Raw genomic sequence first — 17,945 nt, 5'->3', positions numbered from 1 at the left:
TGTCTTTTCCCTGGGGTGGGGGAGTCCAGAACTAGAGGGCATAGGTTTAGGGTGAGAGGGGGAAAATATAAAAGAGACATAAGGGGCAACTTTTTCACACAAAGGGTGGTACATGTATGGAATGAGCTGCCAGAGTAAGTGGTGGAGGCTGGTACAATTGCAACATTTAAAAGGCATTTGGATTGGTATATGAATAGGAAGGAGAAAGTGAGGATTGCAGATGCTGGAGATCAGAGCTGAAAATGTGTTGCTGGAAAAGCGCAGCAGGTCAGGCAGTATACAGGGAACAGGAGAATCGACGTTTCGGGCATAAGCCCTGAAGAAGGGCTTATGCCCGAAATGTCGATTCTCCTGTTCCCTAGATGCTGCCTGACCTGCTGCGCTTTTCCAGCAACACATTTTCAGATATGAATAGGAAGGGTTTGGAGGGATATTGTCGGGGTGCTGGCAGATGGGACTAGATTGGGTTGGGATATCTGGTCGGCATGGACAGGTTGGACCGAAGGGTCTGTTTCCATGCTGTGCATCTCTATGACTATGACTCTAATTGTGCATGATGTAGAAAGAGGGGATGCAGTTCTGATTAAGCAATGTACTTAGAGGCATAACCCTCCAAAGATGGCACAGGTTCAGAAGGAGATAGAGCACATGTTCCAAGATGGCATAATCAAAGTAAGTTACAGTGATTGGAGCTCACCCATAGTCATGGTGCCAAAGCCAGATGGTACCCAGTTGTGTGTGGACTATTGGAAAGTCAAAGCCGTTACAAAGACTGATGCATGTCCGATTCCTTGGTTGGAGGACTGTGTCGAAAAAGTGGGACAAGCAACTTACATTTCTAAGTTGGATTTGCTCAGAGGCTACTGGCAATACCTCTGTCAGGGAGATCAAAGGCGATTTCAGCTTTTGTAATGCCACATGGACTATATCAGTTCAAAGTCATGCCATTTGGTATTAAAAAACACTCCAGCCACATTTCATAGATTGACTAATAAGGTCATTGCTGAATTACCCAACTGTGTGTTGTTTATTGATGACCTGGTGATTTTTAGTCACTCACGGAAGGAACATTTACAGCATTTATCGGACTTGTTTGATCAACTTCAGAAGGCAGGCTAAAAGTGAATTTGCCAAAGCCCAAGTCACCTTCCTGAGCCATATTATTGGACATGGACAAATGGCCCCATGAGATGCAAAAACGAAAGTAATTGGGGAATTTCCCACACTGTCAACAAAAAAAGCAGTAGTACAGTTGAGTGGATTTTACCAAAAGTTTATGCCGAACTTTAGCAGTGTGGCTGCTCCACTGACTGAATTGTTAAAAAAGGGCAAAAAGTATCAGTGGACAGCAGACTATCAAAAGGCATTTCTAGATTAGAGTGGTGCTGGAAAAGCACATCAGGTCAGGCAGCATCCAAGGAACAGGAAAGTTGACGTTTTGGGCAAAAACACTTCATCAGGGCAAAAGCAATTCCTGATGAAGGGCTTTTGCCCGAAACGTCGATTTTCCTGCTCCTCTGATGCTCCTGACCTGCTGTGCTTTTCCAGCACCACTCTAATCTAGACTCGGATCTACAGTCCTCACTTGTGCCCTGTCAAAAGGCACTTGACAGCCTAAACACTGTGTTGACCACTGCCCCAGTATTAGCCACACCGGATTACACAAAGTTTTTCAAGGTGGCTATTTATGCCAATAATGTGGATGCCGGTGTGGTGCTCCTGCAGGAGGATGACGAAAGAATAGAAAGACCCATCGGGTATTTTTCCAGGAAGTTGAATGTTCGTTAACAGAAATATTCAACAGTGGAGAATGTGACTTTAGGCTTGGTATTGGCATTACACCATTTCAGTGTTTATATTACCAGCAATGCATCGGAGACAATCATATGCACTGATCTTAACCCATTGACATTTGTGGAAAAATTTAAGGACAAAAATGGCAGATTAGTTAGATAGAGCTTGTGTTACAGCCATTCCATTTCACAGTTGTGCATGTGGCAGGTCGCAAAAATGTGATTGCCAATGCATTATCGAAACTCGAATGAGAAACAGAGGCATTCGGTGGTGTGTGTTCCGCAACCTGAATTTGCATGTGGTTGTGCATGTTTTCATCTTAATAGTTAGTATTGTGTATATGTGTGTTTAGACTACTAACTTGGTTTTTGAAGGGTTAAAAGTGAAGCCATCTTTTGGTATTGATAGTTCATTGTTTTTTAAGGGGGAAGGTGTCACAAAGCTAGTTTGTTTTTTTCTAAAAGCTGTTCCTTAGCTCAAAGATACTCTATCCTTGTTTTTTTTTCAGAGGGGTAATAAACAGATGAGATTTAGGACAAAGTGGTCATGTTTTAGAAGTGACCTGTAGATTAGGAGTTCAACAGTGAGATGTGTGGAAACTCTCTTCTCTCCCTTCTAACTTCCTGTAAATATCTGACCCATTTTTGTACTGTGTCTGAAAGGGGGTTTGCTTATTGGGACTGTTGTGTATATTCAGAACAGCATACATCAGTCTAGTTTGAATCAACTGAGTTCTGTAGAGGTTCTTTATTCTGTTCTTCGTGTTTCATTGTGTAATTTTGTGAATAATTTTTTTGTCTGTTTTAAACCTGGTAGTCAACCTCGCTAACTTAATCTGGGTAATTTTCACTGTACACTTACCAAAACAAATTACAAAGTTATGGTCTGGGCTGCCTGCTTAAGAATGTTTTGAGTGGTCTGGCCTAGTCCATAACATTGGTCATATAAGAACAACTCCAAACTATCCATTATCCACTGGTCTGGCAGAAACAGCAGTCCAAACTTTGAAGGCAGCTTTAAAAAAACAGCTTCACTGGATACCATACTTTCCCGGTTCCTATTTGATTGTAGAACCACCCCTCATGCAACTACAGGGATAGCTCTAGTAAAGTTGCTAATGGGGAGAAGATTCTGTACCAGGTTAAATCTGATCTTCCCAGACCTGACAGAGAGAGGATGAAATGGGATCAGGAAAGCTAATGTTGGACATAAGATTCCAATAAGTGAGTGAGACAGTTTACTTCAGGGGTCAAAGTTTGGTGTAGGAGCCACGGAAATGGCCTGGCATGGGTAAGAGATACAGTCATCATGAGGACAGGGTCAGTGATGTCTAAAGTTCGGGTAGGTGTGACAATCCTGAATGTGCATGTGGACCGCATCAAAACTGCAAATTCACAAATAATGTAGTAGCAAACATGCCCGGCTCCTCAACTGCCTTTCCAGCTTTTCCAGAACCCATGGGTTTTCCCTCACCATCAAGCATAGACGATACCTTGGAATCTGAGATGGACATGGTGAATGCTGTTACCTCGACACCTGTTCCACCTGAAGAGGAGAATGAATTTCTTCGGAGGCGAGCTACTGTGTGTTACATACTACCTGCATCAGATGCAGAGTTAGAGGAACATGACCCTGTGTTAAAACACCCTTAGAGGAGCTACCAAAAAAAGGATCTACATCCTCAGACTTAGAGCAGTAGGGATGTAGTAATTGTACCAAGGTCAGCCAGGTGAACATCATAGAATATGAGTTCCCTGATTGAGGCTTGGTAATCTGGTCCAATCATGGAACTCTGGCTGACAGGTATAAACACGATTGTGTCACTGGCCACCTGGTTGTTTTCCTGTCTTCCTGGTGGTGGAAATTGAATAAAGATTCGTGCACTTTGTGTCTTTCACTGTGTCTCACACTTACACACACGCACCATGGGTGCTGGGGAAAAAAATAAGCACTACCGCACTTAGGTGGTAGTGTGGGGGTTAATTTAAAAAAGAAAAAAATAAAAATAAACACGATTGTGTCACTGGCCACCCGGGTATTTTCCTGTCTTCCTGGTGGTGGAATTTGAATAAAGATTCGTGCACTTTGTGTCTTTCACTGTGTCTCACACCTGCACACACACACCATAAGGAAAAAAAGGAAAAAAAATAAACACGATTGTTACGGAGGAAGGAGGGCAGGTCTGAAGACCTCCTCGTGGGTCTGCTCCCGGGCCTGGCCAAACTGGCCATAAACAGGTCCAGGCAGCGGGCCGTGGAGGGGGTTGTTAGGGCTGACTGCCTGCCCCTCTTCCGCAATTACGTTAGAACCCGGGTGTCCTTGGAGAAGGAGCATGCGGTCTCCACCAACACCCTGGAGTTGTTCAGGGAGAGGTGGGCGCCGCAGGGAGTGGAGTGCATTACTTCCCCCTCCAACTCTATTTTGATTTAACCCCTGCCCTCCCCTTCACTGTTTGATCACTGAGCATTGCCCTTTGATGTGAAGGGCACTGCTTGTCACTGGCCACTCGGGTGTTTCCTTTCTTCCTGGTGGTGGAAATTGAATAAAGATTCATGCACCTTGTGTCTCTCACAGTGTCTCACACCTGCATACACACAACATGGGTGCTGGGGAAAGAATAAGCACTACGGCACTTAGGCGGTAGTGTTGAGGTTAAATAAAAAAGAGGAAAATAAGAAAAAAAAAAGGGTGTCAAACATCCTGTTCACTCTGAGAGCTGGCTCTGCGGAAGCTGGATCAGTGTCAAGGACTCTCCATGTGTAAATAAAAGGCAACTTAGTGACTGGATGCCAGCTTCTGTGGGGTTATTTAATCTACCACACTTCCAGGCAATCCGTTCCAAACTAGAAACTCTTGCACCATAAAAATGTTTTTTTATGTGTCATATTTACTTATTGTGTAAATCAGTTTCAAGCTTGTCCCAGTTCTTTGTTTGAGTCAGAGCTAGTTCCCCCTGACTACCCTGTCCAGACCTCTCAAAGAAAAAGAAAGAAACAAGATTGTTAAGGTGGGCACCGTAGGGAGTGGAGTGTATTATTTCCCCCTCAAACTCTATTTTGATTCAATCCCTGCCCTCCCCTTCACTGTTTGATCTTGCAGCATTGCCCTTTGAGAAGGGCACTGATAGTCACTGGCCACTCGGTTGTTTCCTTTCTTCCTGGTGGTAGAATATAAATAAAGATCTACACACTTACTGTTTTTCACCGTGTCCGACACCTGCACACACACAACATGGGTGCTGGGGAAAAATAAGCACTACCGCTGTCAAACAAAAACAAGACTGTCAGAGGTTCTGCTCACTCTGAGAGCTGGCACTGAGGAAGCTGGATTAGTGTCAAGGACTCTCCATGTGTACGTAAAGGGTGACTTAGTGACAGAATAAAGACCTCCCTGGAGTTATTTCACAGTCCATATCCTATTTTATTCTATATGTTTGTCTGAGTGTAAGGGTACATTTAAAAGTGGATCAGAGCTTTAATTAGTATTGTATGTCAGTAGTTTATAATTGTTTAGCTGTAGTTAGAGCCTATTTACTTGTAATAAATAGTAATTATTGATAAGTACAGAAACCTGGTCCATAGCTTTCTTTCAATTTGCTTCTGAAGGTCAGGTAAATTGAGGAACTTTACATACTTTATAAAATCTTTAATTTTTTTATTACAACTCTGAAAATAGCAGGGCTTGATTTCTAGTGTGATACCCCAGGAAGTCATAACAAATTGAACACACTTTCTCTGTCCATTTGGCCAGATCTGCTAGCTTGGCATCCTTTGCCAGTTAGGTAAAAACAATGACTGCAGATGCTGGAAACCAGATTCTGGATCAGTGGTGCTGGAAGCACAGCACGCTTCAGGCTCTCTGCCTTTATTCCTGATGAAGGGCTTTTACCCGAAACGTCGATTTTGCCTGTCCTCGGATGCTGCCTGAATTGCTGTGCTCTTCCAGCACCACTGATCCAGAATCTGGTTTCCAGCATCTGCAGTCATTGTTTTTACCTCGTTGATTTTAACCCTACTGCGAATCCTCTTGCAAGGATGCCTGCCTTGAAGAAGTTTTCCTCCTCTCTCTACAAGAATCTCAGGGAATCTCTCTCCCACTGCAACTCCCAGGTCATTTCCTCAGCCCTGAAGCTCTTCAACCATGTCCTGAAACAAACTCGATTTCAACAGTTTCCTCATTTTCCCTTCCCCCACCTCATCCTAGTTTCTAACCTCCAGCAACACGATCCCCTGACTTGTCCGGACTTGTCTGACCTGCCCAGCTCCTTTTCCACCTATCCACTCCACCCTCTCCTCCCTGACCTATCACCTTCATCTCCTTCCCCACTGACCTATTGTACTCTATGCTACTCTATCCCCACCCCCACCCTCCTCTAGCTTATCTCTCCACGCTTCAGGCTCTCTGCCTTTATTCCTGATGAAGGGCTTTTGCCCGAAACGTCGATTTTGCCTGTCCTCGGATGCTGCCTGAATTGCTGTGCTCTTCCAGCACCACTGATCCAGAATCCTTTGCCAGTTAACAGGATATAATACTGTCCTTCTCTCCACCATCCAATCCATCAGTACTTCAGGTCACATAAAGTGAACTGAGGCACTAACTTGCCTTTCTGAACCAAGTGTTCCAAAATTATGATGGAGCCATGCAAAGTGAGGGCCATTTCCTGGCTTGCAGTGTTTGAAGTGATATCTAACTGGGCTTTAAATATTGCACTCGCTGCGTGAATGCAGAATTTCTCAGCAGTGGAAGGCCTTTCTGATTCTCCTGCTGTGTAATTCCACAAGATGGGTGGAGTGGTAAGAGTGGTTGTTTGTATCAGAAAGGTCACCATGAACCACGGTAGACCAGATGTCATGAATCTGACTCAAGAAAAGTTTTTCATAAAAATGGGAAATTCATCCCAGTGTGGCAAATTATATCGGTAGGAGTCCAGTAATTTCTTTTCGAAAAACACCTGTTTCTTACTTTTTTAGGGAGAACCTGGAGAGGTCGGTCACCCAGGATTAGATGGAATAGCAGGAATGCCTGTAAGTATCTTTAGAACATACAGATTAAAAATTCAAATCATAAGTAGAATATACTGCTTCTTTCCTCAGATACCATCAGCATGAAATTGACCTCCAATCATAGCACAAGTTGAACAGTGCTAAGTCATCAATCTATTTTATATAACATATAATTTTCATGCTGATTTTAGAATGAGCTGCCAGTTCATTATTGTCCATTTTGATATGGCCACCAAAAAACAATTCTAAACTTCACCTCTACCCAGCCATATAAACCTCCATTACAAAGAATTGTAATTCACAAAGAAATGCATTGACTTTTGCTATGAGGGTCAGTGAGTCAGCTATTTTGAACTCACAAAAATGGATAGTAATTTAATCTACTTTCTGGAGGTACTGGCTGAAGAAAGGTATTGGCCAGAATATTCAGTGATCAATCAATTTTTCTTCCAAATATAGCTAAAGGATTTTAGTGCCAACTGTAGAATTTTAGATCAGGCAGATTGCATTAATCAGTACCTAAAAAGTAAGATACTGTGAGATTTGAACTTCCGTGTTTGGTTTCATGACTTAAAATAACCAAAGACTGTAAGAAGAAAATGGTGTCAATTGAAAACTTCAATCCACAAAATGTTGGTTAAAAACTTGGATAACAGTAGAATCTCATAATAGAAATGGAATCTGATTTTTCATTAATAAGAAAACAGTGACTTTCTTCTGACATTTACAGGAAAAATGTGCTGTCAATCAAAGCCTATTATGACAGAATGGAAGAACATACGAGTAAAAAATAGGAATAGGCTATTTTGCTTTCCGTGCCTTCACTGTGACTTAATAAAATCATGGCTCAGCTGATTGTGGCCTTGACTCCGCTTTTCTGTTTTTCCGCCATAACCACTGACACCCTTGTCACTAAATAGTTTATATGCAGTGACCTACCCTCCATTGTTCTTTGGGGAAAATTGAGCCTCTGAGAAAGAAAATAAAATCAATTTTAAATGGAAGACCTCAAACTTTTAACCTGTACTCACTAATTCTTTACTCCCTCACAAGGGAAACCTTCCTTGCAGCATTCATCCTATTCAGAATCTTATATATTTCAATAAGATCACCTCTCATTCTTCTGTATTCCGATGGCTGTCAGCCTAATCTGGTCAACATTCCTCATAACAGCTTCATCGTAGCCAACAGTTGTACATTCCATATGCCACTCATAATGCAACTATTTGTTTTGAAAAAAATGGAGACAAAAGCTCTGTATGGTATTCCACATAAAATCTCACTAAAACTGTAGCAACACTTACCTGCTCCATTTGTTTCCCTGTGCTGTAGATACCAGCATTCTAATTGCCTTAAAAGTCACCTGATGTACCAACCTACATAGTGACCTTTTGTGTTTCATGTACTAGGATATCTAGACCCCTCTGTATAAAAGAAATCTATTGTCTGTCTCCATTCAAATAACATATTAATTCTACTCTTCCCACCAAGCTCACGTTATCCCACCTTATTTCCCAACTGCCAATTTTTTCTCAGTTATAAATGCATTATATCAACATGTCAACTTACTGTCCTACCTATCATCAGCCAGTTTAACCCTTGTACATTAGGACTCTTAAGTCATTGACAAAGATAGTAAAAGGTAATGGTACTAAATCCTGTGGCATTCCACCAACTCAGATTGCCAACCTGAGAATAACTCATTTATCCCAAATCTGTTTCCTGTTAACTGAATTCTTATTTTGTGCAGTAACCTTTGTTTTGGACCTGGTCAGACCCCCTCAAAATATTTTAAGAAGGTAGTCCAGATCCTAACATTTCCAGTTGTTTTTGGCAGATGTGACGTGGATGTTCTAGAAGTAATGCAGCTGGCCAAACCACTCAGCTTGTAGCAAAACAGAATTTACTGTACACATGAGCAAAAGAAAACAGAATTTAGAGTAACAACTATTTGAAAACCCAACCAACACAAAAACGCAACTTAACGAAGAATGTTTGTCATTTCCTACAACATCCCCATAAACACACCCCTTGGCAAAAAAAATCCAAACATGAGTTCTTATAGGAGTGATGTCAGAGAGAGAGAGAACACCTCTGTTGAATCAGGGAAGCTTTTTTCCCCCAGGAGCTTTCTTTGACCAACAGCTTCAAACTAAACCAAAGTAGAAAAATCCCTGAACTGGGAGCACTGGCCACTCCCCTTTCATTGTACAAGTGTTTTTAAAAATATCAAACTTAAAAGCCCTTTTCCCTGATTGTTGCCTTAGGCAGTATCTGTCAACCATTATTAAACTAGCCAGTTCAGACATATCAGCACCTCTGCTTTATGACCCCTCTCAAAAAATAACAAGGGCAATATAACCTTGTTAAAGGAGCAGCATTATCACACCTTTTATGTAAAACTTAATTGATTACATTTTGACAATCCAAGGCGATTGCACCTACAGATTCTCCTTTATCTACATAGGTTGTTACTTTCCAAAAGACTCGAATGAACTGATGAAACATAATCAACCAATCAATGAAAAATTCATCAATCAAGTAAACTAGGGACTTGAGCTAGTTTGATTAAATTTGTCACATTTGTGACGACTCTGGGAATAGTAGGACTGGATTTCCAGTGCATTACCACAGTGAGTAATGGCATGGGGAATAAGTTATCAAAAATAAGGAAACAAGCATGTAGGCCAATTAAAAGATACTTTGCATCTGTGTGCACTGTGGAGGATGCAAGGAACATCCCAAAATTTGTTGTAAATCAGGATATGGAATGGAGGTAGGAACTCTTGCAAACTACTCTCACCAGTGATCTATACTCAGCAAATTGTTGAAACTGAGACTGACAGCTTCATGGGTCCTGATGATCTTCACCCTAGAGTCTTAAAATAGATAGTTAGTGAGATATTTGTTGCACCAGTTTAATTTACCAAAATTCTGTAGATTTTGTGAACATTCTATGAGAATGGAAAATAGTGAATGTAATTTCTTTATTCAAAAAGGAAAGGAGAGACAAACTACAGGCTAGTTAGCTTAACAGCTGTCATAGGGAAGAATTTAGAATTCATTATTAAAGATGCTATTGGTAAGACCATTAATAAACTTCAAAATAATCAGGTAAAGCTCACATAATTTTGTGACACACAAACCATGTTTCATAAATTAATTTGATTTCTTTGAGGAAGCAATGTGATTTTTTTGTGCAAGGGAATTCATGTCTCACAAACCTGATTAAGTCTTTTGAGAAAGTGATGAAGAAGATTGATGAGGGCAGAGCAGTAGACCGGTTTCCTCCCACCATCCAAAGATGTGCAGGGTCAGGTGAATTGGCCATACTAAATTGCCCGTAGTGTTAGGTAAGGGGTAAATGTAGGGGTATGGGTGGGTTTCGCTTTGGCGGGTCGGTGTGGACTTGTTGGGCCGAAGGGCCTGTTTTCACACTGTAATCTAATCTAATCTAATCTAATCTAGACATTGTTTACTTGGACTTTAGTAAAGCTTTTGACAATGTTTCACATCTTGACTAATTAGTAAAGATCGAACACATGGGATTCAAGGTGGGCTTGCCAATTGTATACAAAATTAGCTTAATGGTAGGAGACAGAGAATGGTAGTGGATGGTTGTATTTCAGACTGGAGGCCTGTTACCAGCAGTGTTCCACAGGGATCTGTGCTGGCTCCACTTTTGTTTGTCATTTCTATAAATGATTTAGATGATAATATAGAAGGCATGGTTTGTAAGCTTGCAGATGACACCAAAATTGGTGGCATAGTGGACAGTGAAGAAGGTTACCTAAGATTACAAAAAGATCTTGATCAATTGAGTCAATGGGCTGTGGAGTGGCAGGTGGTGTTTAATTTGGATAAATGCGAAATGTTGAATTTTGGTGAAACAAACAAGGGCAGGATTTAGACAATAAAAGTAGGGTCTTGGATAGTGTAGAACAGATAGACCTAGGGGTGCAGGTACATAATTCTTTGAAGTCTGCATCACATGCAAACAGAGTGGTTAAAGGCACACTTGCCTGCATTGCTCAGAACTTTGAGTAGAGGAGTTGGGATGTCATATTGAGTTTATGCAGGACGTTGGTGTTCCTTCTTCTGGGATACTGTGTGCAGTTCCATTCGCCCTCTTCTGGAAGGACTTTATTAAGCTGGAGAGGATTCAGAAAAGATTTACCAAGATGTTGCCTGGAGTGAAGGGTTTGAGTTATAGGGAGAGGCTGGGTCTTTCTTCACTTGAGGATAGGAGGTTGAGGGATGACCTAATGGAGGTTTATAAAATCATAAGAGGTATAGATAAGATGAATGGCAGGTGTCTTTCCCTAAGATAGGGGATTTCAAGACTAGGGGGCATATTTTTAAGGTAAGAGGGAAAAGCAACCAATATATTGAAAGACCCCTCCCACCAGTTATATTCAGGCAGAAGATACAAATGTTTGAATATACATACCACCTATCATTACTGTTAACAATTTCATCCACAGTTGTCCAAAAGTTCATACCGAACATGTACAGGGTTGTATAATAATCTTCGCAATTTTATATCATCGAATCTTATAAATGATATATTGAATTGGGTAATAAATCAGCAATACATTTCCATAGGGGAACTATGGAACTGGTGTGGACTGGTTGGGCTGAAGGACCTGTTTCCACACTGCGGGGGATCTAATCTATTTACTTTTCTTGGTGACAATTGTGATGGGGCTGACATTTCTCACAAAGCTGAAGAATAAACGGAACACTCCAACTCAGCAACTTCTATATTACTAAAAATGTTTTATGAAATATATTTTAAGAAATTTAGCACTCTGAAAGTAGTCTCTGGGTCATTGAGTATCTCCATATATTATTTCATCTTCATTGAAATTTTAATTTTAAGAATGCTTAATTGAACACCTCTGAAATAACTATTTTGCTCAGTTTTTTACTTATATGCAAGCAGAAACTTTCCGTACTTAGTCTTCAGAATTTTAGACAACTTTCGCTGCAGTGGCATAATTCTTAGCCAGTCGTAGGGTACAATCATCTGGTAGACCCATTCTACAGGTAGCTCCACAGATAACAACATAGGTTTCATGCTGACCTGTTACTTTTAGTAGTGTCCTCCTGTGGAACAGTGGTAGTGTCCTTACCCCTGGACCATGAGGCCCAAGTTCAAGTCCCATCCACTCCAGAGGTGTGTAGTAACATCTCTCAACAGATTGATTAGAAAAATGTTTAAATAAAACCCACTTTGTCAACCTCAGCAATGCTGATTTTGAATGGAAACATGGTCCTTTGCAGCATTAATTCTGTTCCTTCTGCAGCATTTACATGGAACATAATGATCAGTGAATTCACCAAAATCATTCTGCATGATTTTTATTAATTTGTGATTTTCTTCTGAGGCTGTGTTTTATTTTAGCTGTTACACAGATCTTGTGCTTGACATGGTGGCCAATAAGAGTATTTTATGGGGAAATTATATAACTACGTCAAACACATTTATTAGTAAAGCTTTCTTTATGGTAGTTTTTTTTCAGCATAATTTGTAACCTTTGCAAGATACAAGATGCTGTTGATAATGCTCCTTTAGTAATTGAATGTAGCAAATGTTTGCAAAATTCATTATTATTTTTGTAGTATATGTGGAGGAAAATAAAGGCCATTGGGTATGGATTCTCAACTTCAGGATTTGGGTGATATTTTGATGACTCTGAACACCCTGCATGTGGTTTTTAATCCATTCAAATTAAATGACAATCAAATGAAGGGACTTCCCTGATCGTGGGAAGTCTGTTATTTGGTGGATTCAGAATCATTTTCTGTGATGAAGGATGAAGAACTTTACAAAGGGATAACTTTGCATTTGTATCCAAAAGTCAGTGTGCACACTAATGTAGTCTTAAATACAACTGGTAAATCAACATAGATAAATGTGTATTTTGGTATGAAAAATGAAGAGATAATTTATTAATTAGAAAATAATCTAAATGCAGTAGTGTAGCAACAGCATCTGTGCACAAATACAATATCACGAAGGCCATAAGCAAACCAAGCATTAAAATGGATTTAAAGAAGGTTAAAATTGAAAAGCAGTGAAGTCATGCTAAACTTGTATCAAACTTTTTGTCAGACTGCTCAGCATACTCTGTTCATCCTAGCTGCCATATTATGAAAGAAAATACATACAGACAGACTTTATAAGGATGACAATAGAATGTTGAGATTGTGTTTCTCTATAAACAGTGAACAACCTGGATCTCTTTCTTTAAAAGAGTTGAAAGTAGCCCAACACAGGTCGTTAAAATGATGAGACAGTTACACAGAGAGCGAGCTTTCACTTGTAGAGAACAGATAGTAGAGATCATCAAAGAAGAACAAAGAAAATTCCAGCACAGGAACAGACACTTCGGCTCTCCAGGCCTGTGCCAATCCAGACCCTATGTCTAAACCTGTCGCCTATTTTCCAAGGATCTGTATCCCTCTTCGCCTTGCCCAGTCATGTATCTGTCTAGACACAGTTATCGTGATGTTATTGTGCCCACCTCTACCACCTCCACTGTCCACGTATTTTCATAACACTCACTACCCTCTGCGTAAATAACTTGCCACACATATCTCCCTTAAACCTTTCCCCTCTCACCTTGAACTCAAGACCCCTAGTATTTGAGACCCCACTCTGGGAAAAAACTTCTTGCTATCCACCCTATCTCTACATTTCATGATTTTGTGGACTTCAAACCATGTTCCCCCTCAATCTCTGTCTTTCTAATGAAAGTAATTCTTATCTAATCAAAGTCTCTTCATAACGAGCCCTTCATACCAGGCAACATCCTGGTGAACCTCTTCTGCACCTTCTCCAAAGCATCCACATCCTTTTGGTAAGATGGTGACCAGAACAATATGCAGTATTCCAAATGTGACCGAACCAAAGTCCTATACAACTGTAACATGACCTGTCAACTCTTGTACTCAGTACCCTATCTGATGAAGGAAAGCACGCCATATGCCTTCTTGACCACTCTATCGACCTTCAGGGTGCAATGGACCTGAACATCCAGATCTCTTTGTACATCAATTGTCCCCAGAGGGCTTTTCCATTTACCGTATTGTTCACTCTTGAATTGGATCTTCCAAATGCACTACCTCACATTTGCCCGGATTTCAGCTGCCAGCAGCAGGAAGAGCAGGAGTTTGGACCAGGGGCCTGTAGGGAAAGGTGAATCACTGATTTAAAACTTTAAAAGCTTACCTCAAGCATCAGCAGCAGCAGAATCTGAGAGAGCAGAGGTTTCTGGGAATGGAGGGACTTTTTTATTCCCCCTCAGCTATATAAGTCAGTGTTTTCTAAAGCCAAGACCCTACTCTTGTAAGGCCTCCCACCCACCACCTCCTCGAACTTTACACACTAGGGACACATCAGGTAAGCTACTTTTCTTCTTTTTAACCTTCTGGTAAGGGGACTAGCAGGGATGGCAGTGCAGGGAGAGGAATGTTCCTCCTGCAGGATGTTTGAGGTGAGGGACGCCATTAGTGTCCCATCCAAGTATATCTGCAAGAAGTGCACTCAATTCTTGCTCCTCCAAGGCTGCGTTAGGGAACTGGAGCGGGAGCTGGATGAACTTTGGATAATTCGAGAGGCAGAGTCTGTGATAGATAAGAGTTACAGGAAAGTAGTTACTCCTAGGCATGAAAAATGCTGGGTAACTGTTAGAAAGGGGGAAAAAAACAGTCAGTGTCGGGATCTCCTGTGGTCGTTTCCCTGAAAAACAAGTATACCATTTTGGATACTGTTCGGGGTCAACTCACTAGGAACATGCACTAGGGTGAAGGTCTCTGGCACGGAGTTTGTGCCTGTTGCACAGAAACGAAGAGGGTAAAGGAGGAGAGTATTAGTCATTGGGGACTCAATAGTGAGAGGATCAGATGGAAGGTTTGTTCGGAACAAAAGAGACTCACCGGATTGGTGTGTTGCCTCCCAGGTGCCAGAATCCGTGATGTCTCGGGTCGTGTCTTTGGGGTCCTGAACGGAGAGGGTGACCAGCCCCAAGTCGTGGTCCACATGGGTACCAATGACAGATAGAAAGAGGGATAGGGATGTAAGGCAGGATTTCAGGGAGCTAGGGTGAAAGCTGAGACCGAGAACAAACAGAGTTGTTATCTCTGGATTGTTACCCATGCCACATGATAGTAAGGCGAAGGACAGGGAGAGGTATCAGCTGAACACATGGCTGCAGGAATGATGCAGGAGGGAGGGTTTCAGGCTAATGGATAATTAGGGCTCATTTTGGGGAAGGTGGGACCTCTACAAACAGGACGATCATCACTTGAACCAAAGGGGTAGTAATATCCTGGGCAGGAAATTTGCTAGTGCTATTCAGGTGGGTTTAAACTAGCTCAGAAGTGGGGTGGGAACCTGTGTTGTAGTTCCAGTGGTAAAAACAATGACAGCAGATGCTGGAAACCAGATTCTGGATCAGTGGTGCTGGAAGAGCACAGCAATTCAGGCAGCATCCGACGAGCAGCTAAATCGACGTTTCGGGCAAAAGCCCTTCATCAGGAATAAAGGCAGAGAGCCTGAAGCGTGGAGAGATAAGCTAGAGGGGGGTGGGGGTGGGGAGAAAGTAGCATAGAGTACAATAGGTGAGTGGGGTAGGAGATGAAGGTGATAGGTCAGGGGGGAGAGGGTGGAGTGGATAGGTGGAAAAGGAGCTAGGCAGGTCAGACAAGTCCGGACAGGTCAAGGGGACAGTGCGGGCTGGAAATTTGAAACTAGGATGAGGTGGGGGAAGGGGAAATGAGGAAGCTGTTGAAGTCCACATTGATGCCCTGGGGTTGAAGTGTTCCGAGGCGGAAGATGAGGCGTTCTTCCTCCAGGCGTCTGGTGGTGAGGGAGCGGCGGTGAAGGAGGCCCAGGACCTCCATGTCCTCGGCAGAGTGGGAGGGGGAGTTGAAATGTTGGGCCACGGGGCGGTTTGGTTGATTGGTGCGGGTGTCTCGGAGATGTTCCCTAAAGCGCTCTGCTATGAGGCGCCCAGTCTCCCCAATGTAGAGGAGACCGCATCGGGAGCAACGGATACAATAAATGATATTAGTGGATGTGCAGGTAAAACTTTGATGGATAGAACATAGAACATAGAAGAATACAGCGCAGTACAGGCCCTTTGGCCCTCGATGTTGCGCCGATCCAAGCCCACCTAACCTATACTAACCCACTATCCTCCATATACCTATCCAATGCCCGCTTAAATGCCCATAAAGAGGGAGAGTCCACCACTGCTACTGGCAGGGCATTCCATGAACTTATGACTCGCTGAGTGAAGAACCTACCCCTAACTTCAGTCCTATATCTACCCCCCCTTAATTTAAAGCTATGCCCCCTTGTAATACCCGACTCCATACACGGGAAAAGGTTCACACTGTCAACCCTATCTAACCCCCTAATCATCTTGTACACCTCAATCAAGTCACCCCTAAACCTTCTTTTCTCTAATGAAAACAGCCCCAAGTGTCTCAGTCTTTCCTCATACGATCTTCCTTCCATACCAGGCAACATCCTGGTAAACCTCCTCTGCACCCGTTCCAGTGCCTCCACATCCTTCCTATAGTATGGCGACCAAAACTGCACACAATATTCCAGATGCGGCCGCACCAGAGTCTTATACAACTGCATCATGACCTCAGGACTCCGGAACTCAATTCCTCTACCAATAAAAGCCAGTACGCCATATGCCTTCCTCACTGCACTATTTACCTGGGTGGCAACTTTCAGAAATCTGTGTACATGGACACCAAGATCCCTCTGCTCATCCACACTACCGAGTATCCGACCATTAGCCCAGTACCCCATCTTTTTGTTATTCTTCCCAAAGTGAATCACCTCACACTTAGCTACATTGAATTCCATTTGCCACCTTTCTGCCCAGCTCTGCAGCTTCTCTATATCCTGCTGTAACCTGCCACATCCTTCCTCACTGTCAACAACTCCACCGACTTTCGTATCATCCGCAAACTTGCTCACCCAACCTTCTAACCCCTTTTCCAGGTCATTTATAAAAATGACAAACAGCAATGGTCCCAAAACAGATCCTTGCGGAACACCGCTAGTGACGGCACTCCATGAAGAAACTTTGCCATCAACTACTACCCTCTGTCTTCTTCCATCCAGCCAATTCCTAATCCAAACCTCCAACTCACCCTCAATGCCATATCTCCGTATTTTTTGCAGTAGCCTACCATGGGGAACCTTATCAAACGCCTTACTAAAATCCATATATACCACATCTACCGCTTTCCCCTCATCAACCTCCTTCGTCACCTTTTCAAAGAATTCAATAAGGTTTGTGAGGCACGACCTGCCCTTCACAAAACCATGCTGACTATCCTTGATCACATTATTCCTATCCAGATGTGCATAAATCCTATCCCTTACAATTCTCTCTAAGACTTTGCTCACAACAGAAGTGAGACTCACCGGCCTATAGTTACTAGGGTTATCCCTACTCCCCTTTTTGAACAAGGGAACCACATTTGCTATCCTCCAGTCTTCTGGCACTACTCCAGTAGACAACGAGGACATAAAAATCAAGGCCAATGGCTCTGCAATCTCCTCCCTTGCTTCCCAGAGAATCCTAGGATAAATGCCATCAGGCCCAGGGGACTTATCTATTTTCACCTTTTCCAGGATTTCTAACACCTCTTCTCTACATACCTCAAAGCCATCCATTCTACTTATTTGTGACTCAGTATTCACATCGACGACAATGCCCTGTTCCTGAGTAAATACTGAAGAAAAGTATTCATTCAGTGTCTCCCCAATCTCTTCCGCCTCCACACGCAACTTCCCACTACTATCCTTGACTGGACCTATTCCTACCCTAGTCATTCTTTTATTCCTAACATACCTATAGAAAGCCTTAGGGTTTTCCCTAATCCTACCGACTAAGGACCTTTCATGTCCCCTCCTTGCTGCTCTTAGCCCTCTCTTCAGGTCCTTCCTGGCTACCCTATAACTCTCAATCGCCCCAATTGAACCTTCACGTCTCATCTTGAGATAGGCCGCCCTCTTCCATTTAACAAGGGATTCCAATTCCTTATTAAACCACGGCTCCCTCGCACGACCCTTTCCTCCCTGCCTGACAGGTACATAATTATCAAGGACAC

At 42.4% G+C, this 17,945-nt stretch overlaps 1 protein-coding gene and 1 pseudogene across 1 annotated transcript in view; one reads left to right on the top strand and one right to left on the bottom strand.

Moving 5' to 3' along the window:
- The window catches only part of col21a1 (collagen, type XXI, alpha 1), a 474,425-nt gene that overhangs the window by 268,080 nt on the left and 188,400 nt on the right, over positions 1 to 17,945 (top strand). The window contains exon 16 of the mRNA XM_087979161.1: positions 6,765 to 6,818. Coding sequence (XP_087835287.1) covers positions 6,765 to 6,818 — 54 coding nt within the window. The remainder of the gene's footprint in view (positions 1 to 6,764; positions 6,819 to 17,945) is intronic.
- Positions 11,771 to 12,156, bottom strand: LOC148150577 (small ribosomal subunit protein eS21-like; annotated as a pseudogene).

The sequence above is a fragment of the Chiloscyllium plagiosum genome, unplaced genomic scaffold, assembly GCF_037043375.1.
Source record: "Chiloscyllium plagiosum isolate Xiang-an unplaced genomic scaffold, Cpla_swu_hap1 HiC_scaffold_3, whole genome shotgun sequence".
NCBI classification, from domain to species: Eukaryota; Metazoa; Chordata; class Chondrichthyes; order Orectolobiformes; family Hemiscylliidae; genus Chiloscyllium; species Chiloscyllium plagiosum.
Note: the sequence above shows the minus strand (reverse complement) of the source record. Positions and strands in the feature narration are given on the sequence as shown.